The 24,605-nt window shown below is 44.4% G+C and overlaps 2 protein-coding genes and 2 pseudogenes across 2 annotated transcripts in view; 1 reads left to right on the forward strand and 3 right to left on the reverse strand.

Annotated features, from left to right (window-relative positions):
- Positions 1-14,330, forward strand: part of LOC147433897 (amino-acid permease BAT1 homolog) — a 53,480-nt gene extending 39,150 nt beyond the window's left edge. Inside the window, exon 5 of the mRNA XM_086489840.1 lies at positions 14,099-14,330. Within this exon, the coding sequence (XP_086345966.1) occupies positions 14,099-14,101 (3 nt within the window). The 3' untranslated portion in view covers positions 14,102-14,330. The remainder of the gene's footprint in view (positions 1-14,098) is intronic.
- Positions 14,331-16,706: 2,376 nt separating this feature from the next.
- Positions 16,707-18,606, reverse strand: LOC147433898 (amino-acid permease BAT1 homolog). Its single transcript, XM_086489552.1, has 4 exons — positions 18,573-18,606; positions 18,412-18,462; positions 17,444-17,466; positions 16,707-17,375 (listed from the first exon to the last, which is right to left on the reverse strand). Exons 1-4 carry the CDS (start codon positions 18,604-18,606, stop codon positions 16,902-16,904), a joined length of 582 nt encoding a protein of 193 aa, XP_086345678.1. The 3' UTR covers positions 16,707-16,901.
- Positions 18,607-18,922: 316 nt separating this feature from the next.
- Positions 18,923-19,347, reverse strand: LOC147433899 (amino-acid permease BAT1 homolog pseudogene; annotated as a pseudogene).
- A 420-nt stretch (positions 19,348-19,767) lies between these two features.
- LOC147433900 (amino-acid permease BAT1 homolog pseudogene) lies at positions 19,768-21,737 on the reverse strand (annotated as a pseudogene).
- Positions 21,738-24,605: the final 2,868 nt, after the last annotated feature.

Genomic DNA, 24,605 nt, shown 5'->3' on the forward strand with positions numbered 1-24,605 from the left:
TCGGTGCATTCTAGCTTCCGAGCCGTGTGTGCGATTAAGTGTTAATTCTCGTCGCAGGTTCTCTTTGCAAAGTGCGTGTGTGTCTAAAGGAAAGAATTTCGGGTGAAAGCCAACGCCTACCGCCCTACGGGCCGGTTTCAGTTGTATCCATGTCCTCTTCGTATCCAACTGAATCAAGTCATGTCTGATGAGCCTGGTAACCTCTGCCCTAGTGAGGGAGATGGAGGATGCATCCAGAGAGTACGGAAATGGGGGTAGCCGGTCCATACCAAAGGCATGTAACTGAGACCAAGATGCCATCTTTGCATACCAACATGATCTATCTCCCTGCAATGCCAGCTGTCGCGAAGACTCTAGTGCTGATCGAGCATATCTGTCTCTAAGGAGAGCCCAAGTGCTATGCATACATGAAACTGATGGAGTGAGTGCCTCCACTACCAGTTGAGGAGCAGCGAGCTCGGCCCTAACAATGTCATGTGGTACTGATGCCTTGGCCCTAGTCATTCGAGAAATCATACACACTAAGGGCTTCTCCATACATCTCCATCCATCAGTACTGCCAGCTCTGCTATGATGATCAACTGAGGGGCCCCATATCTCCACTCTGTACAGCATGACCGAAGTGATCAAAGTGTCAAAGAGCCAAAGCTTTGTCCGAGGTTCCTGGAACTGAACCTGCGAACATATCCTCTCAAGTCTCCCCAGTGCTGCATAGGCTCTGGTCAATCGTGTATCCGCTGCACATCTCAGGGAAAATACTGGACCATTGAAAACTGCCCCAAGATAAGTATATGTATTTGCATACTCCACAGTCTCTCGACCATATGTAAAAGTGGGGGCCTCCTTACCCACTGCGCTGTGGTGTTAAACACCATTACCTTGGTCTTACCAAGGTTCCCAGACAATCCACTTTCCCGTGCAAATACATGCAATGCATCCAAATGACGCTGCATCCCCTCTGGAGAATTGGACATCAGCACAATATCATGAGCATATAATAGCAGCGGAATGCATGTCCTTGCAAGCTGAGCACCTCTATCACCCTCTGTATGTACATAATCTGAAAACTCATCTACATATATAAGAGTGTCGGAGATAGGGGACCACCCTGCTTCACCCCAATGGTGGAGTGAACCATGTCGGACATGCCCTGAGTAGTGCGTACTTGTCCTACCACTGTCCGGTATCAAGCTAAGATCCCCCAGATCAACTCTGTGGGCACCCCCATGTCTTGCAATCTGTGTATGAGTCCGGCTCTTTGCGGAAATCCACAAAGCTACAATATATCCTCCTGCCATGGTGTCTATCCTCCTCAATAATGGCTCTGAGTGTCAAAATCTAGTCAAGAGTGGAGAAACCTCTCCTGAACCCTGCCTGTCCTGCTGCCTGTATGCCCTCTCTCTCTGCCCATCCACTCAACTCATGCTCAAGAATTGATGCATATAGCCTAGCCAGAGTGTGACCAACCATGATGATTCAGTAATTCCGAGGAAGCATAGGATCTCCCGACTTGAAGATAGGCGCAATAGTGGATATACTCCAAGTCTCAAGGAAACCCTCATACATGGCTCTATTAAACATCATAGCAAGAGGCTCTGCAAGCATATCTCTGGCATGGATAAAGTGCTCTGCTACCAGACCATCATGATCCTGTGCTCTTCCTGTCTTCATCTTGTCAATGGCTTTCCTTACCCTCTTAGCAGTAAAGAAAGTATATGTTTTTGCGCATGCCTCTGGAGGGTTAGGCAAAGGTGGCTGCCCCGATGCTGTATAGAGAGATGTAGCATATTCCCCCCATGTCTCTGTGGAAGTGATGGCTGGCGGTGGAGAGTGCTCATTGAAAAGCATCCATGCCTCACTAGAGTCATGACTCATAAACAACTAATACAAATCACGCTCTAATTGAGATAGGTAAGCCCTCTTCTTTCGTCTCACTAGGCGGTGGAAGATAATCCGTGATTGTCTATGTGTAGTAGTACCCATGAGCACCTCTCTTTGTAATCTGATCCTCGTCTCTCTACACTCCTCATCATACCAACTGTTCTGAGGCATGCTCCCAGATCGTCTGCGTGTAGGCTGGTTGTGGGGATATGCCTCTGATGCTGCATCACGTAGCGTCTCTGTCAGAATCTGAGTGAGCTCATTTAGTGGTCGTCCTGGCTCCTGAGTGCATAGCTGCCTGTATATCTGATCAGTGTATACGTGATCCGTCTCCCTCGTGAAGGTATACCGAGTATGTGTGGAGGCCTCTCCCAATGGAGTTGTGTTGAACTGGAACGATAGAGTGAAAGACAAGATAGCATGATCGACTGCTACCCCAACCGGCCTAGTTCCCACCACGAAACCCTGAAAGGAAGGAATGAGTCCTGGTGGAGCCATAACATAATCTACTGTACTAGCGCCATGCATATGTGGAAAGCATGTAAAACCACCAGCTGTCTGCAGGGAATCTTTGTAGGCCATTCAAAATGGCCAATCCATGTGCAGTCCCCATATCAATCAAGTATCTGCCATACTCAATGTGCTCCTCATTCTGTGATAATCTAGACACGCCCATTTCTGTAATATCAAGCTCTTGCATCAACTCCTCTGAGGTATCATAGAATACTATATGGTGATGGGCAGTCCTAGCATCGAAATCCCCTGGGGGATAATAATGTCGCCATCTCTGGAAAACTCCCATATATCATCATCTAAAATAGAGAAGGGGGATAGTCCTCCAGGTGATGCATACACTGACGTACTAGGAGGGAAATAGCAAATAGCGATGTAGAGATATCTGCATGTCTCTGCCTTCAGTCTCACCCGCATGTACCTAGCATGCTCATCCCTCCGACCTATATGTATCAGAGACTGTAGCTCCTCCCTGAATAAGACTGCCACTCCTCATAACCTCATCCTTTGCGCTCTGATGGAGTCTCTTGTCTGCAAGTTGTCTCCCAACTGTATCCGCTCACATGGGGCATGGATTGCCTCGGGGTCTGATGCGTCTCAGAGTAGAAAATGATGTCTCTCCGTGTGAAACTATCCTCAAAGGCCCCTACATCAAGGCGCAAAGATCCATTACAATTCCATGTGGCCACTCTGAGTGTGGTCCCACAGGTCTCGCACCGTCATGCAGGGCGCTTCTCCAGAATAACCACTCGTCCATCCTGTAGAGGGCCACTTTCCCCTTCTCTTGAGCTGTCATTATTTCGGGCATAACTTCTTTCATTTGAGCAAGTTGTGTGAGTGTGAGGTCATCTCCAAGGAATATACCCGTTTTCTTTACTGTAAGACGCTTCTTCAAGAAGTCCTTTGCCTCCATGGATGGGAAGCGCATGATTAGAGCTCTTTCTTTTGAAGTCTCCCCATTTCCTTGTGTCTTCTTCCCTACCCTCCATGCCTTTGTATGAGTAGCCTCACTACCCATCATGCGGAGAAGTTCTTCGACTTCCCCTTCGACGTCATCTCGGTCTTTTAGACTGGTTATTCGTATGTGCAAAGCTCTAGTCTTCCTTCGTTGCTCTTCTTCTAAAGTATGTTGATGTTTGTAGGAGTGGGGATAGACGTGGGTTCTTTCCCTTTCCCTTTCTTAGCGACTTCTATCCATTTCTCGGTCTCATCCGCCTTCTTTTGTGTCTTTGTGATTACATTCACCCACGAAGACGTCTTTGCCCCATTCTGTTTTTCTTCCTCTTTGATCATCCGTACCTGTTCCTTGATGACCTTGATTTCATCTATCACTGAGGGCTAGAATTCACCTTCCTCTAGTCAATCGCTTGCTCTATCAGCAAGCTCTCGTTTGAGGCTGAGACCTCTTCTTTGAGTGCTTGTGAATCCGCCTTAAGTGCTTGTATCTCTACGTGCAGGTCCTCTTTCTCCTTCTTCCATTGCGTGCCTTCGTTGAGAAACATTTGAAGAAGGTTGGCCTTCTCCTTCCACCATCCTTCCATCTCTGCTTTCCATTGCTTTATTTCCCTTTCCACTTGTGTTATCCGCTTGTTTGTAAGCATGAAGGTCGCCTTCGTACGGAACTTGCAAACTGGTGAAGCGCTCATGACCTCCATCGTAACGGCCCCTGTTGTGCACAAGGAGTTTCCTGCGATTGTTGCCAAAGTGCTTAAGGCTAAGGTGTCCCTTGCTCGCAGCCAAGAGAGGCCAAAGCACACCTCTTCACATCAACATAAAGCCGAAGGAGATCAATGCACACCTCTTCACATCAGCATACAACTAGCATATCCTCACAGCGAATAGCCTGATGATAGACACTGCAAAATGCCTGCAATAGGAGGGCTGTGAGAAAACAATCCGGAGGCAGGGCTAAAATGTCAACGAGCAGCAATCTGATAGGAACTCCTCTCTAAGCGCGTGCAAGGGCCTGGCAGGCAGGGATCAACCAGTAATTGCCGGCAGAGGGGTGGCATCCTGCAGCAAGTGAGAGACTCAGGTGGAGCTTGAAGAGATGGAGCGTCGATGATTGATCGACGATGCAACAAAGATGATGCTAAATTTTGCGAAGGACCCGAAATTTGCAAAATTTATGACCCAGATCTCCTTCGACGAGGTGCATTCACAGTGGCGGCAAACCACAGAACCACCCCTCAAACCGGCACTCAAGAAACCTCCTTCTCCAAGGATGTTTACAGAGCAAGAATTAGAAGAGGTGGTTGATACACGGATTCCTCAGGTTTTTGACGCGAAGAACAAAGCCGAAAAGCACGACAAAAAGCAAAAGAAAGGCACTGACTTCCTGGGTTATTTGGGTCGTGAGTCTACATTTGCCTCGGCAAGAAAGCAGAAGAAGCATGTGCGATTTGAAGGAGTACCCAGTTCTTCTTCTTCTTGTTCTTTTGACAGTTCTTCTAGCTCCTCTGACTCGAACGAACAAGACAAAAAAGGGAAAAAGAGAAGCAAAAAAGCAACGCTTCGGAAAGGGCAAGAAAAAGGCAAAGAAGTCTAAATCTCGCCCAGTTGTTGACAGTTCTACAGAGGACTCGTCTTCAGATAGTTCGGACTCTAACGACAACAGCTTTTATGCAAAGAAGAAGAATTTTTATAAAGCCAACCAATATGACTTTTTGGAGGATAAAAGAAAGAAAGTCCGAGAGTTTAAAGAAGGTGGACAGTCAATTAAATTTGACACGTTTTCTGGATATCGAGATGCTTTGAAGGCTTTGGTCTTCATACAGCAGTTTGACATAGCTTTCTCTGGAGGGCGTTACTTAGAGCACTCCAAGATTCGGAGGGCTACTTCTTACTTCAAGGGAAATGCTCGAACTTGGTGGCTGAAATCTAAAAGGTTTTTTATTTCTTCTTGGTTGACGCGGGAGTATAAACGCGACATACGAATTGCTTGGAACCATCTTCGGATGACCACGAAGGATACATTGGACGCATATTGCAAGAAATTTTGGAGCTCTTTTCTACCAGCCTCTTCATTTAAGAAGATCTCGTTCAAAGGACAGGTTGAGCGGTTTACCTTGGCACTTCCTACAGAGATCTGAAATCACTGCTTAGAGCAAAAGTCAGATTCCATTCAGAACTGACGAGTCATGCGAAATGGGGTGTGTTCAATTCATTCAGGCAGTTGACCTACCCCACAGATGAAATCATGTCACAAAGGACCGAACAGACTTCGAACAATGAAAGTAGAAAGAGGAAGAGCAACCCAAAAAAGAAAGAAAAGGATGCACGACTCGAAGAGAGAGCTCTTTACATCAAAGAGGGGAAGTGCTTTGGATGCGGGGAAACTGCGCATATCTCCGCGAAGTGCCCTAAAAAGGCACCGAAAGGACAAAACGACAAGGATGAAGACAGGCCAGAGGGTTCGAAAGCAGCTGAGGAACGTGGACGAAAAGGCAAGATGAAAGCATGACTGGTTCCAGCTTGCATGGGTATTGACCCAAGCACGATTGACGAGAGTACAGAACTTTGCCGAGCTTGGGGCAAAGTGAAAGACCAAGAAACCCTGATTTTCTTTCATGGAGGAGCCAAGGCCAACATCATTTCACCTGAATTGGCGATGCGGCTCAAGATCACACCCGATCGGATGGGACCACTAGCAGAGGCAGTTCTAGCGGCACCTGGCAGGGACATAGCCGTTCCACCTGTCATTGGCAAATTTCGGTTGCATTGTCAGGGGTATTTGGGGCATGAGGACTTCTACATAATGCCCTTGGAAGGTTGTGATGTCCTCTTGGGAATTCTCTGGTACCATAAGAACAACGCCGTGGTCGACTATTGGGCGAGAAAAGCAACTTTGACTACAGAGAAGGGGTGAACTATTGTACTTGATGTAAAACTTAAGGGCGAGTCTCTCCCTATTGTATCGGCTTCAGTTGTTTCAAAATTAATGAAATCCAGTCTGTTTGTTTACTCAATCTTTTTGAGAGAGTTGAACAATGAGAATAGGACAAATATGTCTGAACTTGATAAAGAACGCCAAGATTTCCTCCACAATCATGCCGATTTCTTTTCAGAGGGCCTGCCAGGCTAGTTACCACCTGCTCGTCCTGAGGATCATACTATTGATCTGATACCTGGAAGCACACCACCGAACCGGCCACCTTACCGTGTGAGCTGAGCCTAGAAGAAATTATGAACCAAATGTAAGACCTCTTGGAAAAGAGTCTTGTCCAGCCTAGTACTTCACCAGTGTTGTTGGTTTTGAAGAAAGATAGACCTTGGAGAATGTGCATCGATTATAGAGCTCTCAACAAAATCACCATCAAGAACAGATTTCCGATTCCTAGGATCAATGATATACCGACTACAGGGATCCTCTGTTTTAGTAGGATCGATTTGAAGAGCAGATATCATAAGATCCAAATCGCGCCGGGAGATGTCTACAAGACAGCTTTTCGGATGACTTTCGGGTTATTTGAGTTATTGGTGATGCCTTTTGGCCTAACTAATGCTCTAGCAACATTTAACCAATGATAGATATCATTTTTTGAGAGTACAGACTATTTGTTGGCACTTTCTTTGACGACATCATTGTTTACTCCAAGGATGAGGCAGAACATAGAGAACATCTACTACAGGTCTTTCAGGCATTACGAGATCACAAGTTGGTGATTAATGCGAAGAAAAGTGATTTTTTTCTACCCAAGATACACTTTTTGGGACACATTGTTTGAGCAGCAGAAGTGCAGATGGACCCGGCCAAGATAGAGACTATCCGTGATTGGCCCAATTTGACGAATATCCATGAAGTTAGAAGCTTCTTGGGCTTGTGTTCGTACTACAGGCGGTTCATTAGAAAGTTTGCAAAGGTTGCTTCCCCTTTGTATTTGTTGATGCAGAAAGGAGTCCCTTTCTCGTGGGGACCCATAGAGGTGACTGCCTTTCAAACATTGAAAGAGAAATTGACTACTGGACCAGTTTTGACTTTGCCAGACTTGCAGAAGTCATTTGAAGCATATTGTGATGCTTGTGGTCGTAGTCTGGGTGCGGGGAAACTGACTTTGCCAGACTTGCAAAAGTCATTTGAAGTATATTGTGATGCTTGTGGTCGTAGTCTGGGTGCGGTCTTAATGCAAGAAGGCCATGTCATTGCTTACAGAGCCAATTGTCCTCAAGCCCGGAATTAACAGCACAGATTTATGAGAAAGAGCTGTTGGCGGTTATCCATGCTCTTACTCAGTGGCGACATTACCTACTCGGAGCGGATTTTACTGTCTTCACAGACCATCAGAGTTTACACTACTACTTGTCACAGAAGCAGCTATCGGAAAAGCTGATGAGCGCGCAGCAGTGTGTGCAAGTGATAGAGCACGAGGAGATGTGCAGGCCTTGAGGCTTGGAGCGGAGGCAATGTGCTGCAGAGGCGAAGCGCTAGGGAACGAAATAGCAGAGAGAGGGAGAGCGCTACACGTTTTTGAGGGGAATGAGTAAGTGAGCAAATTGGCTCACATTCCCTTTATTAAAAGTATAGGACCATTTTTAAGTTAGTGGCCAAGTTCACATTGAACTTGGCCAAAGGTTGGTAACCTTTAAAAATGTACATAAAAGGGGTCATTTGGGCCTTTAACCCAACAACCTCCCACTTAAAGGCATAAATGACGTCTTTAAGCTACGTGACTCCCACCATCTGTATGCAGAGTTAATGTTGTGCTTTGGGTAAGCACTTAGTGAGAGCATCTGCTGAATTTTGTGATGTATGGACCTTAACCAATGTGATAAGGCCATCCTCAAGCACTTCTCGAATGAAGTGATACCGCACATCAATATGCTTTGTGCGTGCATGAAACATGGCATTCTTTGCCAGGCTTATGGCACTCTGGCTATCACATCCAAGCATAGGTGCATTGTTAGGCAAACCAAATTCACTGCATAGACGTACTAACCAAATGGTTTCTTTGGAAGCCTCAATGGCTGAAATATATTCAGCCTCTATAGTAGACAATGCAACGATCTTTTGCAATCTAGAACACCATGAAACAGCACCTCCTGCAAGAGTAAACACATAGCCACTTGTGGATTTCGGTGTATCCACATCACCAGCCATGTCAGAGTCACAAAATCCCTTCAAATCCAATGGTCCTTGACCATAGCAGAGGCATTTGTTTTTAGTCTCTTTCAAGTACCTCATAATGGACTTCACTGCACCCTAATGCAACCTGCCTGGCCTAGCCATAAACCGGCTCACAACTTCCACTGCATGGGCTATGTCAGGCCTAGTAGCAACCATAGCATACATAAGTGAACCACAAGCTGAAGCGTAAGGCACACTTGGCATGTCATTGGCTTCTTCCTTTGACTTGGGGCAATCATCCTTAGAGATTTTGACATATGGTTGTAATGGCACGCCAAGAGGCTTTGCTTCAGCCATGTTAAATCTGTCCAGCACCTTTTCAATGTACTTTTCTTGCGACAAATACAATATGCGCTGGTCCCTTTGCCTTGTAACACGCACTCCAAGTATATGTTCAGCTGCCCCAAGGTCTTTCATTGAAAATACAGATTTCAGCTTCCCTTTAAGAGCATCAACATTGCTTGTTTTCTTTGCAGCTATCAACATATCATCCACATAGAGCACAAGAATGATAGGGCTGCCATCCTCATCAGTTTGGTATACAAACAATGGTCTGCATGGCTTCTTTTGTAACCATGTTTGAGCATGAAGCGGTCAAACTTCTTGTACCATTGTCTACATGATTGTTTCAGCCCATACAAGCTTCTATTCATAGCAAGTCACATCACCCTTGCCTTTGCTAGCATTTCCCCTTTCCTTACTCTTACTCTTACTCCTTTGTGCATAGACATTCTTGTTCTCTGTCCTGCCTCTAACCATGTTGGCAGAGCTGCCTCCCTCTCCATCTGCTTTTCTCCTGATTTTCTCGTTCAAGATAGAACCCCTAACACCATCAGGTCAAATTGGGGTTATTCGACAATGAAACCACCAATGTTTCCATGAATCAGGTAAGGTCATAAGCAAGAAGATAGCTTTGAGCTTGTCATCAAAAGGAGACAAATCTGAATCTTGTAACTGCGACAAAGTACTTGTAAACAACGACAAGTGCTCCCTAGCGCTCTTGGACTCATCTAGTTGCATGCCAACAAGTTTTCGCATCAAATGCACTTGGTTGACAAGCGCTGTATTCTCATACATCGCCTTTAACTTCTCCTATACATCAAAAGCATTTGTGAGACCTTTCGAATCAATGACCGTCTCATCGGTCATGGCCATTTTTATGTACGTAACTGTAATTGCCTTCCTGTTCAGGCTAACCCATGCTTCGTCGGATATATTTTGTGGCTTTATTTGTTCAAGTGCCCCTTCACAATCCTTAAGAAATAGGATTCCTTGGATCCTGTCTTTACAAAGGTTGAAACCTGTTCCATCGAACCTCCTAATCTCGAAGAGATTCTTCACATCCGAAGAAGATGAGGCCCTAGTTGCACGAATAAGAGGGCTAATACACTGAATTTTTTGGCAAAATGCACAAAAACCGGAGTATAACCTCACAGAAGTGTGCACTACAGCTCCAAATGGTCACAGGAGCAATTTGGCGCAAAATGGGTGGATTTAAGCACAAAAAACAATTTCTGAAATTTATGCGCAGGAAATTTCAGGGAGTGAACTTGTGCTCAAAAACAACAATTTTAGTTGTTTTTAGTCTCACAGAACATACATGAGGCTAATGCACAGCCTTTAGAAGCATGTATGAGCAAAAGCCCCAATTTGTAGCATCAAATTGCAGAAGATTGAGCCACAAATGGTCATACATAGCCAAAACTTGTGAAATGTACATAAATTGCATCAATTTGCACTTCCCTCAATGTAGATGCATAAAAAAAACACTTACAAAAACCTGCGTAAATCTAAAATTTGCTGAAAACACCTGTTTTGGGACCTGTTTTTCGGCAATTTCTTTGTTTTCGGGTAGCGGGGACCTAGTAAAGATGTTCCCACACCTTAATTGACCTAATTTCAGCCTGTTTTAGGTCAATTTGACTTGCCGGGAGCCCTCTAGTGTGCGGGGACGAGTCCTTTGGCGATAAAATTGCAAAATCTCGCGTGAAAGTTGACCTCCTTGGTTGAAAATCAGGGTTTGTAGGTTTGGAAGCAAACCCTAATTTAGCTCTGATACCAGTTGATGAGCGCACAGCAATGTGTGCAAGTGATAGAGCACAAGGAGATGTGCAGGCCTTGAGGCTTGGAGCAGAGGCAATGTGACTGAAGAGGTGAAGCGCTAGGGAACGAAATAGCAGAGAGGGAGAGCGCTACACATTTTTGAGGGGAATGAGGAAGTGAGCAAATTGGCTCACATTCCCTTTATTAAAAGTATAGGACCATTTTTAAGTTAGTGGCCAAGTTCAATGTGAACTTGGCCAAAGGTTAGTAACCTTTAAAAATGTACATAAAAGGGGTCATTTGGGCCTTTAACCCAACAAAAGCAGATGCGGTGGGCGAACATTTTGTCACAGTTTCACTTCCAGATTGTCCGTGTGCAGGGACAAAAGAATTTGGTGGCAGATGCTTTGTCCCGGAAGCCGTTGGTTCTGGCTATTTCCGCGATACATCATAGGAGCTTCGAGGATATGGTCGATCAGTATGCCACAGATACAAATTTTGCAGATACTTTCACTCGGATACAGAATGGGGAGATAGTAGTGGGATATTCCATTCGGGATGGCTACTTGATGAGGAAAACCATGTTGTGCGTTACACAGCCGTTGAGGGAAAAGGTTATGACCGAATGCCACTGTCCACCTTTTACGGGTCACCCCAGCATTACTACCACTTGAAAGGTGTAGAGAGATACTTCTTTTGGCTGAGACTCAATAAGGAGTGGACGATTTTGTACGAAGTTGCTTGGTATGCCAAAAGGTCAAGTTTGACAGGCATAAAGCACAGGGATTGTTACAACCTTTGCCCATACCCACCCGCCCCTAGGAAAGTATTGCAATGGATTTCATTTTTGATTTTCTGAGAACACAAAGTGGTCACGATGGTATCTGGACTGTTATTGACAGATTTAGCAAGCAAGCTCATTTCATTCCTGTGAAGAAAACAGTCAAGCCGGATCACGTAGCGAGACTGTTTGTGGCCCAAATCTTTAGATTACATGGCATGCTCGAGACGATTGTCTCCGACAGGGACCCTAGATTCATGAGCTTGTTTTGGAAGGCTATTTGGGAGAACATTGGCATGCGGTTGTAGTTCTTGTCATCATTCCACCCGCAGACTGACGGGCAATTTGAGATTGCCAATTTAGTGGTACAGATTTATAAGTGATCCGAGACTCAATAGGAAAAGTATTTATCTTTGGTGGAATTTGCCTACAATAACACGGTACACTCTTCGACGGGGAAGGCGCCATTTGAGATTATTGAAGGTGCTACGAAGGTTCCACCCTTCCTAAGCACGAAAGACAAGATTTTTGAAGTCGATAAGTACACGCGTGACTTGCACACGACTTTTACCAAGGTCTGCGAGGCTTTGCAGAAATCTCAAGAAAGACAGAAAAAGGTAGCAGATCGCCATCGTCGCGATTTGAAATTGAAGGAGACCGATTGGGTGCTCTTACATTTTGAGAAGGCACGCCTGAGAAAGAGAGGGAAAGGAGAGGCTTTTTCCAAAGCTTAGTATGCGATACCAGTGCAATTTTGAAAATTTGCCACGTCATCAGTTTTTACGTATGTCTTGCTTTATTTTAATTTTTTATGTCACTTGGGACTCCATCGGACGGGGTCCCCATAAGTTGGTAGGACTTCTTCTTCTGTTACTTGTTTTTCTTAGGGTTTAGGCCCCTCGGTCGGCATTTGTAAGTTGGCTCCATTCTTTAGGCTTTGATACGTCAGCAGTTTGTGACACTGAAGCTACCCAATACTTCGAGAATTCACAATGCTTTTCATGTGAGTCTCTTGAAGCCTTTTAAAGGCGATGTGCCGGAAGATGGGGAGCCTGATGAGCAACCCGAAGTGGAAGAAAACGAGGAGATCCTTGTTCCAGAACAAATATTGGCACATAAAGACAGAAAGATTAAGGGTCAAGTGATAAGGCGGTTTTTGGTTAAATTCAAGAACTATCCTGCATTGGATGCAAAGTGGATTGAGGAGGAGGACCTAGCAGATACTCCTTAGATTGTGAATCTTTACCTTGAAGCATTTGGATTACCATAGTCTATTCTAGATGGAACCCTGAACTCAGCTTGGGTAGAATCTGGTGCAGCGGGTATGCACAATTGGGGAGTCGCTCCACTCCTTTGTCAACAGATTGCCTCGATTTTTGATATTAAAGTCACTGATGTCTCGTTGAGTTTCAGGGATACTGTGAGCTAACAGTATTCTGCTGTATGACTTTATGAATTGGAATTCTCTATAATATGATATTGATTTGTTCTTGACTTCTTTAAGTGCAGGAATTGATAGATGAAATGATTGCAACATTTTGGTCTGAATGATCTCGATAGACATGGTTGCAATAAGGATTAGTCAATCGGGCATCTGTGAGGTCGTGAGTGGATCTAGATGCGATTGCTAAATACGTTGCTGATAAATCATGGTCTGAGATACAAATGAAGGTTGAATGTGATTTGTCATGTGATGTCAAGTGATGTGACGGTCGATTGGTACATGTGCTAGATATGTGTTCCTAGTGCGTCGGTACTAACAGTCAGTGTCTCCTAAGACAGTTTATGGCCTCTGTCTGTTTTGCAAGCGTAATCGAGGGCGATTACAATGCTTTCAAGAGGGGGGTATGTCACAAACAGGTGATGTGGCTGCTCGGTACACACACACACACTGCCCGCTGAAATGACGACATGGCATGCCGTACGGAAGCCCGTGAATTGCGACGCTTTTTGCGGCAGCTTTTTGACTTTGCTTTATTCTACGCAATAAGCAAGAGAGAGAGAAATGGATGGGCTCGAGCATTGGGTGTGATTCCTTCGTTTGGGGAAGAAGATGATTTTGTAGTCGGGGGCAACATATGTGGTGTAATGTATGAGGCATGAACCCCCCCCAGATTTCCCCCAAGTCGTGATACATTGGGGCTGTAACATTGACCTTGAGAGAGAGAGAGAGAGAGAGAGAGAGAGAGAGAGAGAGAGAGAGAGAGAGAGAGAGAGAGAGGAGAGAGAGAGAGAGAGAGCTGTTGTCATATCTTTACATGACTTTGCAACGCCATGTCCTGGAAGCGGTTGTTGCTGCTGCTTGTTCTTTCTTGGTTTCCCTCGTCTTTGGGGTGCCACTTTGCAAGGCTTATGGAGGCTGTGATTGGGCAAGGGGGAACTCTTTTGTGATTTCCTATCGTATGCAGGTCACCTTGTAAGTTTGGAGGGTTGTGGATTGCCGATTGCCACAGCACCCTGATAGTGTGGTCAAAGAATGCAGGAGGCTTACAGTGTGGACACCGTTGCGTTGGTTTGGCTGCTCAGGCTGGGTTATGCTTTTGCTTGGTCATAGAAAGTGATCTGGGGGACTTTCAAGTAATAGATTCCTTTGAGAGGGGGGGGGGGGGGGAAGAGAGAGAGAGAGAGAGAGAGAGAGAGGGGAGAGAGAGAGAGAGAGAGAGAGAGAGAGAGAGAGAGAGAGAGAGAGAGAGAGAGGTGCATTAATACTTAGCGTTTGTGTTCATCTAATAAATTCATGCTTGTCCGTTTTGCAGTAATGGAATGAGCTGTGGCTGCAGGACAACCGGGCCACTGTTTGTAAACAGCCTGGGGTGCTGTAATCTACATGTAGGTTGAGGTGAATTCTTGTATCAGTTTTACATCATGATTAGGCTGGGTAGGTGGGGCAATTTTTCTCTCAAGTGCTGAAGAAGTTGATAGGGGCTCTCATATTTTTGTAAAGAGGTATACGGAGGGAAGTGTTGGTTGAAAGAGACACAGGGTTGGTGCAAGAAGCATTTTGACACCTATTGTAGCCAGCCGTTGTATCTATTTACTTTCTTTGAGATGTACATTATCCAAACAATTTTGTATCGGTTAGTTTACTCAGTAATTCATTCTCGCCTCGCAGGACTCCGAACTCTACATCCAGAAGCTGTACTTTTCTACCATTTTAATGAATCTGATGCAATGGGCTCAGGGAAAATATGTCATCAACTAGTACTTTTGAAGCTATAATTGTTAGATAGGGTAGGATGATCTTTGTTCTCACGAATATTTGCTTGAAGTTAAAAAAGATGTGCAGGTCGAGTGGTTGATTAGTCTAGCATCAATGAACAGAGGGCCTTACAGGTAGCAGAAGACACAGAGCACAATGGCTCTACCTCAGAGACATAACAGAGATCAAAGCCCGACATAATCGAGAGATCGAGGAGGGATTGAAAGATTGAGCAGTGGCTCCCTCAGCTCCGCTCATATCCAGACGTACTTGTCAAGACTGTATACCTTAACCCTCATTTATAATGTACACTATATTAGTCGTATTTAATGAGAGGTGGGACAAAGGGATTGATCGATCCATTCATTATATGCACAAATTTATGCACCACTCAAGCCCGAACATGCAAGGAATAGTCCGTTAGTGAGACCATTCCCTGTAACCGCATGGTGACTGGCAGGAGAGTACACATTTTGTGTGCAGGGATGATGTAAAAGCCCAAATTGCCAAATGTGTAAAGCCTTTATATGTCCGATAAAAGCATTTGCAGTGAAGGCTAAGTTTTAGAGAAAGGGTTTGCATGTGCATGGAAAGGACTGCTTGCACTTTAGCGTACCATTATGTGTCGAAGGGTTGTAGGCAATATTCAGGAAGAGTGTTGTCTCAGCTTCATGTCAAGACTAAAAATGCCAGTTGAGGGCAGAGAAAAACAAAAAATAGAGTGGACGTGGTAAAATGAAGCTCAGATCTGAGGTGTATTTTCTTACTGGTTGGGTTTTATTGCATGTAGCAACTCGCTAGCATCGTGAACATGCAAACAAGCCAAGGTTGAAAATGCCATTCCTTGGGATTTTGGCACCTTAAGAGCACTCGGGGATAAGACAAGTACCATTATGTGTCGAAGGGTTGTAGGCAATATTCAAGAAGAGTGTTGTCTCAGCTTCATGTCAAGACTGAAAATGCCAGTTGAGGGCAGAGAAAAACAAAAAATAGAGTGGAAGTGGTAAAATGAAGCTCAGATCTGAGGTGTATTTTCTTAATGGTTAGGTTTTATTGCATGTAGCAACTCGCTAGCATCGTGAACAGGCAAACAAGCCAAGGTTGAAAATGCCATTCCTTGGGATTCCTGCCAAAATCCTTAAGAGCACTCTGGGATAAGACAACTGTGTTATCATGCTCGAAATTGTGTACATCACTTAATTGTATCAATGTGGCACAAGTTCAACTTTCTGGTCAGTGCATTACTGTCAAGGTCCAGATCTCAGCCCGAGAAATCCTAGACTTTACTGATGGTAATACCCACTGTAGTAGCTCAGGTCAATGCCAAGTCAACAGCCGGAAAGCTGCTCCCACCGTGGCTTCCTGCCTTCGCCAATTGCCACGTGGTTGTGATCATTATGAGGAAGGGACACTAGAGGTCCTTTTGCTTTACCTTCTCACGTATGAATAGTCGTTTGCTGTGAGGCTTCCTCATTTAAAAGTAGACAAGTGCATGTTTTACTTGTGCTGTACTCCTGAGTAAAATTCATCATAATTGTTCCAACACATATTCCTGTTGTTCTTGTATTTGAGATTCTCAAGGCTTGTTCCATATTCAATTTCAATATTGTTTTTAATGCTTTGTACTTTGATTAGCTTAGAGAACACACGTGTAACGTCACTTACAAGCGAGCAACCTTGAGGACATACCTTACCAAAGTGCTATTGTTTGTGCATGCTAAATTTCTCTTGAGCCGATGCAAGTAGAGCAAAAGGGCGTTTTGATTTTAATGTTGTTATATTTCATCGAGACCAATAGAATAACTTTTTGGCCTACATAAGGCCTTTGTGAAACATGGAATTCTTCAGAGCAATCGCAGATTATTAAATAAGCTTGTCGACCAACACCACATGGGAACTAAATGATAGCTTTCTTCCTGCTTCTTACAAAGAGGGGCACTAACCAAGCATTGTTAATGTAGGCTATAGTGAGACTGTTGACATTGGACAATTGCTTGCCTATTTCCATAAAATGCGGTACTTATGTGTATGTACGCCATAGTGGGAGAGACTTAACAATTGTTTTCCTATTTCTGTTTCTATGAAGAGAGTGCATTTAGTAGTGGGTTAGGTGCGCTCTCTCTCTCACACTCCACTCTTCTTATATAGGCCATTGTTACTTTTCAGCATGTTTAGAAAGCTGTTTTGGAGCATAGGGAACGATTAGCCAAGTTTAGAGATGTCGCAAGAAAATGACCCTGTTCAAGTGAGATGTTCCATTAGTGAGACGACCCCGGTCACATCTCAATATCTGCCGACATAGGTGGTACCCAACTGAAGATGTGGTACAAAGACTCAGTAAGAGTTGCCATTTTGTGTAGTCATGCAATGTTAGGAAGAGGTCCCTTAAACCAATGTCTAGCATCCCAAACCCACCAAAGCAAGCTGAAGGACATGACAAGAAAGACAGTAATGGGCGCATAGTTGAAGTTACCCCATTGTAAAGGATATCGCGTGGGCAGCAGGAAAACGGCACAAGTGTAGCAGACCCAAACTACAGCAATCCAGCACACTCCCCGCCCTGCCTTGCCCAAATGAAATCTTCCAGGCTGGAATCCCTTCGGAGGTACTTGTGCGCGCGCCCACAATGCTACTGCATGAGATCCAACCCACCGTACTGTATATATGGAGCTAATTGCTGTAAAGAGCACCTTCACCTTTAGTATGGGCAGACCCATCAATATAGATATTACTATACAAAGCCACACTGCATTTGTGGGTACTTTCCTTTTGGGATGGATTTTTTTCCATATAGAAGAGTAGGGCAGGCCTCCATCCCGCGCAAAAGCATACACCTACATGACCATCAATGTTCTAGCAGTTCTCAGAAAGAGGCTCTACCTTATGATCAAAAGCTACATACCATCACAGAAAGAGCATGCCTATCTGTATAAAGATACACGTTGTTTTGTTACACGAAGTAAAGGTTTTATATTTAATGAACCCCCCAAGAGTTGTGGCTACAAACACATACAAAGAGGGAGATGAGGGGGAGAAAGAGTAACCCTAGAGCAATGACTTGAGAAAGCCAAAAATGAAACCTCATAAAACATGAGGCTGTGTGTTCTTTCTATGAGATCATGTAATGTAGAGAGGTTGAGGAGAACGAGTGAGATAAATAGCTTTGGTGCAGGTACCTTCCTCTTTGGTCTTCTCTTTGCCTTTTTCGAGGAGTAGTCGTTGCAGGAGTCTCTTTGGCTTTGTTTTTGTTCTTTGAGTGAGGCTTCTTCAAAATGTCCTGCTTAGCATTTTGAAGAAGGCACAATGCACTAAAGGCACAGGCAAGGTCCCTTTTTCTGCCGCCACAGCTCAATGAGACACAAGCGCCTCTCCTAGTAGTCGCACCACTAAGTCACCTCAGCCCCTTCACAAGAAAGAGCCCATCACTTGGAATGTTGGCACTTGCTCCCTATAAATACTGAGGATGCATAACCTCCCTTCTGCGCAGGCCCCTTTCTATGGTCGCTCTAATGGAGTCCCAAAAGCTTACTCCTTACATTTACCATACTTAGGCCCTCATCAAGAAGCTAGTAAGTGTTTGTTTGTCAATTCATGCGATCCACTCTCGTGGCCTAATTTCTCTCTTTTAACAGCAAGGTTTACAAGGTTATAGGTATTCAAGATCTTTGTATACAATTGAGGCCCTCTCTACTACCAAGTTACTAGTTTAAAAGTAGAGCTTCATACTCACTACCTCTGGGTCTATTTGGAGAGGTTTAGAGAGTTACGCTTGCATCAAGCATGAAAAGGAAGAGCATGGTACATATTAGTTCAAGTGTATAAGCTTCCTCCATGAACCAGGTGATTGACTTGGCAGGGGGGGCTCATTACATGCATCGGTTAAGTCATCGTTTGCTAAAGCCCAAGTTGTGGGTTCAATGCCTGATATGCACAAAAAGAAACCAAAAACATTCATTTGCTAAGATTTGTTACAAGTAATGTCGAGAACAATGAACTCGCCCTAGAATATGTGAACTCCATTCCGTGTTCACACAACATGGCGGCAGCAGCAGATATTTCTGACATACCCTGGAAGAAAATTGACAGCCTGCAGATGTGCTGCAGTGGGTTTGAAAACTAGTGAGCGTACATGTGCTTGTTCAGTGCCGAGGGAAACCTGCTTCTTCTGCGGGGGAGGGGGAGGGGGGGGGGGGCTGGAAAAGTGGTGCTTTTTTCTCGACCAATGAAATCTACCCACACAAGCAATGTGTTTTTTTCCGCCAGGCTGTCTGACCCAGCCTAAATACTGGTTTAGTTTGCATGGCTAGAAACATACATATGCACTTGCACTTGCACACACACACACACACACATCCAAGTGATGCTTTTAGAGCAAAGACATTTAATATGAACCAGCAACTGCACGTACCTGGATGCAGAATGTAAGCACCAGAATAACAACCCATCCAAGAAGTGAAACCATACCAAGGCTATACAGAATAGCTATAGGGCCATTCATATCAGCTCCTTTGGTTTCTTCAGTCAAATGTGCTGCCGCATCATAGCCAAACAAAGAGTATTGGGAGATGAGAAGCGACATTATCACGCCATATGCTTTATCAGGCACGCTCGCACTGTTGGGAAACTCTACAAAATTGAGAAACACAAATGATGCTGACTGCTTTTTTGGAGCTACAAATGGAAGATAAAACACGAACAGCATGCCTCCAATAACCTGCATAAGTTCATTATCAAAATGCATAGCTTTATGAGGTGATCTTGAGAGTGAAGCAACAAAAAGAAAAGATTATGCCCTTGAAGACGAAGATATTGAAATAGAACTAGTAAACAGTAGCAATACTTTCTTTCTTTTTTTTTTTCTTTTTTTTTTTCGGGGGGTGGGGGGGGGGTTATATTTGACAAAAAACTTGAAGCAAGAGAGAAAATAATCTTTTCCAGAAGATTATTAATGAGCAAATATCTTTTTAATCACTTGACGCCATAGTTACATGGAACAGGAAACGGAAACAAGACAGAAACGGCTTGCTAGCTATTTGCAATGAAATGGATTAGAAACAACTTCTTATAGTTATATTTTCTATGTAACCGTTACAAATTTTTGACTATATACTAAAGGACGATGAACGTCCTAAAAATATTGGAGCTTTATGCATTTGACACGTGCTTCTATTTAAACTGTGTCTCTCTCTCTCTCTGTCTCTCTCTCTCTCTCTCTCTCTCTCTCTCTCTCTCTCTCTCTCTCTCTCTCTCTCTCTCTTTGTGTGTGTGTTGATGTACGTGCACCGTGTATGGGTGCATGGGTGTACATCAATACAAAGATCTGTGTACTAAGTTTCAGTCCTAACTCTAGAGATGCAGGGAAGATTCTGACATACCCTGGAAGAAAATTGACAGCCTGCAGATGTGCTGCAGTGGGTTTGAAAACTAGTGAGCGTACATGTGCTTGTTCAGGGTGTATTGCCGAGGGAAACCTGCTTCTTCTGCGGGGGGGGGGGGGGCTAGAAAAGTGGTGCTTTTTTCTCGACCAATGAAATCTACCCACACAAGCAATGTGTTTTTTTCCGCCAGGCCGTCTGACCCAGCCTAAATACTGGTTTAGTTTGCATGGCTAGAAACATACATATGCACTTGCACTTGCACTTGCACTTGCACACACACACACACACACATCCAAGTGATGCTTTTAGAGCAAAGACATTTAATATGAACCAGCAACTGCACGTACCTGGATGCAGAATGTAAGCACCAGAATAACAGCCCATCCAATAAGTGAAACCATACCAAAGCTATACAGAATAGCTATAGGGCCATTCATATCAGCTCCTTTGGTTTCTTCAGTCAAATGTGCTGCCGCATCATAGCCAAACAAAGAGTATTGGGAGATGAGAAGCGACATTATCACGCCATATGCTTTATCAAGCACGCTCGCACTGTTGGGAAACTCTACAAAATTGAGAAACACAAATGATGCTGACTGCTTTTTTGGAGCTACAAATGGAAGATAAAACACGAACAGCATGCCTCCAATAACCTGCATAAGTTCATTATCAAAATGCATAGCTTTATGAGGTGATCTTGAGAGTGAAGCAACAAAAAGAAAAGATTATGCCCTTGAAGACGAAGATATTGAAATAGAACTAGTAAACAGTAGCAATACTTTCTTTCTTTTTTTTTTTCTTTTTTTTTTTCGGGGGGGTGGGGGGGGGGTTATATTCTGACAAAAAACTTGAAGCAAGAGAGAAAATAATCTTTTCCAGAAGATTATTAATGAGCAAATATCTTTTTAATCACTTGACGCCATAGTTACATGGAACATGAAACGGAAACAAGACAGAAACGGCTTGCTAGCTATTTGCAATGAAATGGATTAGAAACAACTTCTTATAGTTATATTTTCTATGTAACCGTTACAAATTTTTGACTATATACTAAAGGACGATGAACGTCCTAAAAATATTGGAGCTTTATGCATTTGACACGTGCTTCTATTTAAACTCTCTCTCTCTCTCTCTCTCTCTCTCTCTCTTTGTGTGTGTGTGTGTTGATGTACGTGCACCGTGTATGGGTGCATGGGTGTACATCAATACAAAGATCTGTGTACTAAGTTTCAGTCCTAACTCTAGAGATGCAGGGAAGATTCTGCCATAATGAAGCCAAGCACTAAAAGAAGCATTGAAGCAATAAATAGGGAGCATCCAAGCACTTTAACACAGCATAAAGAGGAAATTCCAAGTTCATGGTTCAAGTCTATCCAATGTTTGTAACAAAGGGAAGCAAAAGTAGTAACCAGAGGTCTTCTCTCCATATTAGCATGAACTGAGGAGAAGATTCAATAGAAGTAATAAAAGTGCTGGCATAGAAGATAAAGATCCTGAACTTGAAAGACCAACACCTCAATCAAATAGAAACATTACAGCTCTTGAAATACAGATGGGTGGCGATAAGAAAGAGAGTCTGGACGCACTATTAAATATTTCAATGAAAGTCTCTGCAACCTCTAGAGGGTTTTTGTAGCAAGTCCCTTAAACTCTTGCTAGCAAAAATACCTAAACTAGCTACATCGTCAACACTATGAGACTCGTATAAAGAAGGGTTGAAGAATTGCATGGCACTACTCTTTACCATGGCTGCAGACTATGTATCTTGAATGCACGTCTTCAGTCAAAGCCCGATGGATAAACCTTAACCTGAAAAAAAAGGCTCTCTTCATTCACTAGCTAAACATAGAAACTGCCTAACATTTTAATATACATACCCCCTCACAGTTCAACTTACAAAGACCACTACCTGAGAGTTAGGTAGCGCCACTACTAGGGTAACCATATTAGTCTAAGTGCACCAACAAAATACAAGGTAATTTGGAGTTTGGGCGGAAGGATTTTGCTATTCCATGCAAGATATGTTTAGATTTGTCTTTTCAAAGGAATTTTTTACAAGACCGATACTGATATTTTTTTGAAATTTGAGCAAGTTGGTACTTTCAAATTTTTTTAAAACTGATGCTAAAGAGGCAGTTTGTTCCAAAAAATGGGTTTCTCAACTAATTACCCTTTCAGGATTGCGCATTTTAATTGGAACAAGGAGCGTAAAATGATGGGCACCACACTCTTGGCCACTGATGCACGCCTCCTTACTAGCTCATTTACCCTATGTACAAACGCTTTACATGTGCAGCCGGGGGGTACAATACAATAGAATACAATACTGAAACGGATTCAAAATTTGAACTTATACAGTAACATGGAAGCAAAATACAATATATTATGCATATGAGCCAAAGTGACACAGAATGGGAATGGGGAACAGGACTTGGGGGTTCAAGAACCGGCGGCCCTAGGACAATGGAACGGGAACGAGGGTTGGAATGGTAAACATAAAATATGCTTAAATTAGGTTGGATTCAACCTATATGTTAGTAGAGAGCCACACACACCCATTTGTCGAATTAGAATCCTATTTAGGTATGCTTTTCGATGATGCTTACAGCTCACACGCAATGGCACCGCAGGGTAACCGGATAGAGCTTGTTAGAGAGCCAGGGATGGAGCTTGAGAGTAAGCCTCGAGGGAGGGATGGAGGTTGAGCTTTGAGGCTTGAAGCCTTGGGGGGGAAGGCTGAGAGCTTGAATGAAAGGGTCCAAAGCCCTTGACATTTTTGAATTCAGCCGTCCGGCCACTCCATTCCACGTTCTGTTTGGCCTTTTGCCTGTTTCGGTTATCCCTAGGAATGGAACGCCGTCCCTGTCTCCATCCCGAAGATGTGCAGGGCTTGGGAACGCGTTCGAAGAACGGGAGGGCCCTGTTCTGCCCGTTCCCTGTTAGTGTGGTATGAGCAATGGCCATTAACCACAAAGCTTCCAGTGAAAATCAAGTAAATCTACTTTTTTCCATTGAAAAAAACTCTTACCTTTAACTCTTCACTACTACTACATGAGGTGCTACACTGCAAAGTAAGCAGTATATGTAGTGGTCTTATCTGTCATGATAATTGTAAATGTAATGTTCTACAAAGGCACGTCAATATTAGGAAACATCAGGATGCATCTTCAGGTCTCAAAGATCTCTCTCTCTCTCTCTCTCTCTCTCTCTCTCTCTCTCTCTCTCTCTCTCTCACACACACACACACACACACACACACACGTGCGCAACACAACATATGCATGCCCACCTTATTCAGCATTGAAACAATAGGCACAACTATGAGAAAGAACAAACCGGGAAAGAGGAGCAGATCTCGGCAAGGGCAAGGGCGCGGAACCAGGTGAAGAAAGAGACGAAAAGCCAGCCCCAGACGAGGGGAGGAGGCCCTGCAAAGGAGAGGGAAAATCCATAGAGGGGGATGATGCCAGTGAAGAGCGTAACTGTGGAGAAAGCTATGCCCAGAGCTTTGGCCAGGCTCTGCAATATACCAAGAGTCCCGCCACCCTCTTAGGTTTCACAGCACATGTGTTAAACGGCGGGCATGGTGGGCTATGGCTTACCATGCTTCTAAGTAGCTCCTACTTGTAGCCTAGCTCGTTTAGCCTCCTTTCCACGCTGTCTTTCTCTCCTCCGTCATTGCTGCTACAGCTCTCTCTCTCTCTCTCTCTCTCTCTCTCTCTCTCTCTCTCTCTCTCTCTGGGTGTGGTTCTCACACCTGGCAGGCACCACACTGAACTGTAGATGCTGGCCACTTTCACTTCATGCACATGCAGAGAGAACTGATCGCTTTTGCACAATGTAGAGCTCTTTTCAAATCCCCATTCTACCAGTAAGGCCCTTGTCACACACGTCCGCCCAAATGTGTCCGGGGATGAAGTTGGTTTACGGAAGTGGACGGACTGAACCCCTCACCCAATCACTGATCAATGGCGGACATCATCAAAAGTTAAGGCGCCAAGACCTTCAAGCCATCATCATGGTGGGAGGAAGCTGGAAGATCATCCACCTAGGCTATGCCCATTTGATGATTAAACTTGCAAAAGGTAGTTTATGTCTTGTATCCACCTTGTGTGACACACACCACGCCCTAATGGCCATTCGTTGGCTAATTTGTACATCACATGTGTGTGATAGGGACCTAACACTGGAAAATTGTTCAGCCAGTCAGCGCTAGCCAAGTGGTTTCTGCCTCCGGTGTTGCCAGCCAAAGCTTAGTCTAGGCGTAGACGGGGCGAAGGTAGTGAAGGAGAAAGGACCGTGCGTCCATGGTGGCGCACACACTGATTGGAACAAACGAATGTGGCGAGCTTCTAGACCCACCTCAGAACAAGCGAGTGTCTCTCCCCCCCCAGCCCCCCGCCCCCCGATCGGAATTCGCTACCTGCAACTTTTCAATGCAAAAGGCAAATCACACACATCGACAGTGTCAAGAGAAAAAGCTCAGCCACCACACCATTGCTCACTCTCTGTAAGGGATCTTGATATCAATTTGTATGGTGCCGCCTCCGCCTCTTGTGGACAAGCCGTAGCTCAAGAGCCAGCGATTGCCGTCGGGCTCTTCTCCAGCCTTAGGCATTGTTCATACTGCCCGGAACATTGAAGGGGGAAGGGGCATGTCATCAAGGTGGTACAGTCCATTCGCTT

The sequence above is a fragment of the Adiantum capillus-veneris genome, chromosome 19 (genome assembly GCF_014529385.1).
Source record: "Adiantum capillus-veneris isolate H3 chromosome 19, ASM1452938v2, whole genome shotgun sequence".
In the NCBI taxonomy this organism is placed as follows: domain Eukaryota; kingdom Viridiplantae; phylum Streptophyta; class Polypodiopsida; order Polypodiales; family Pteridaceae; genus Adiantum; species Adiantum capillus-veneris.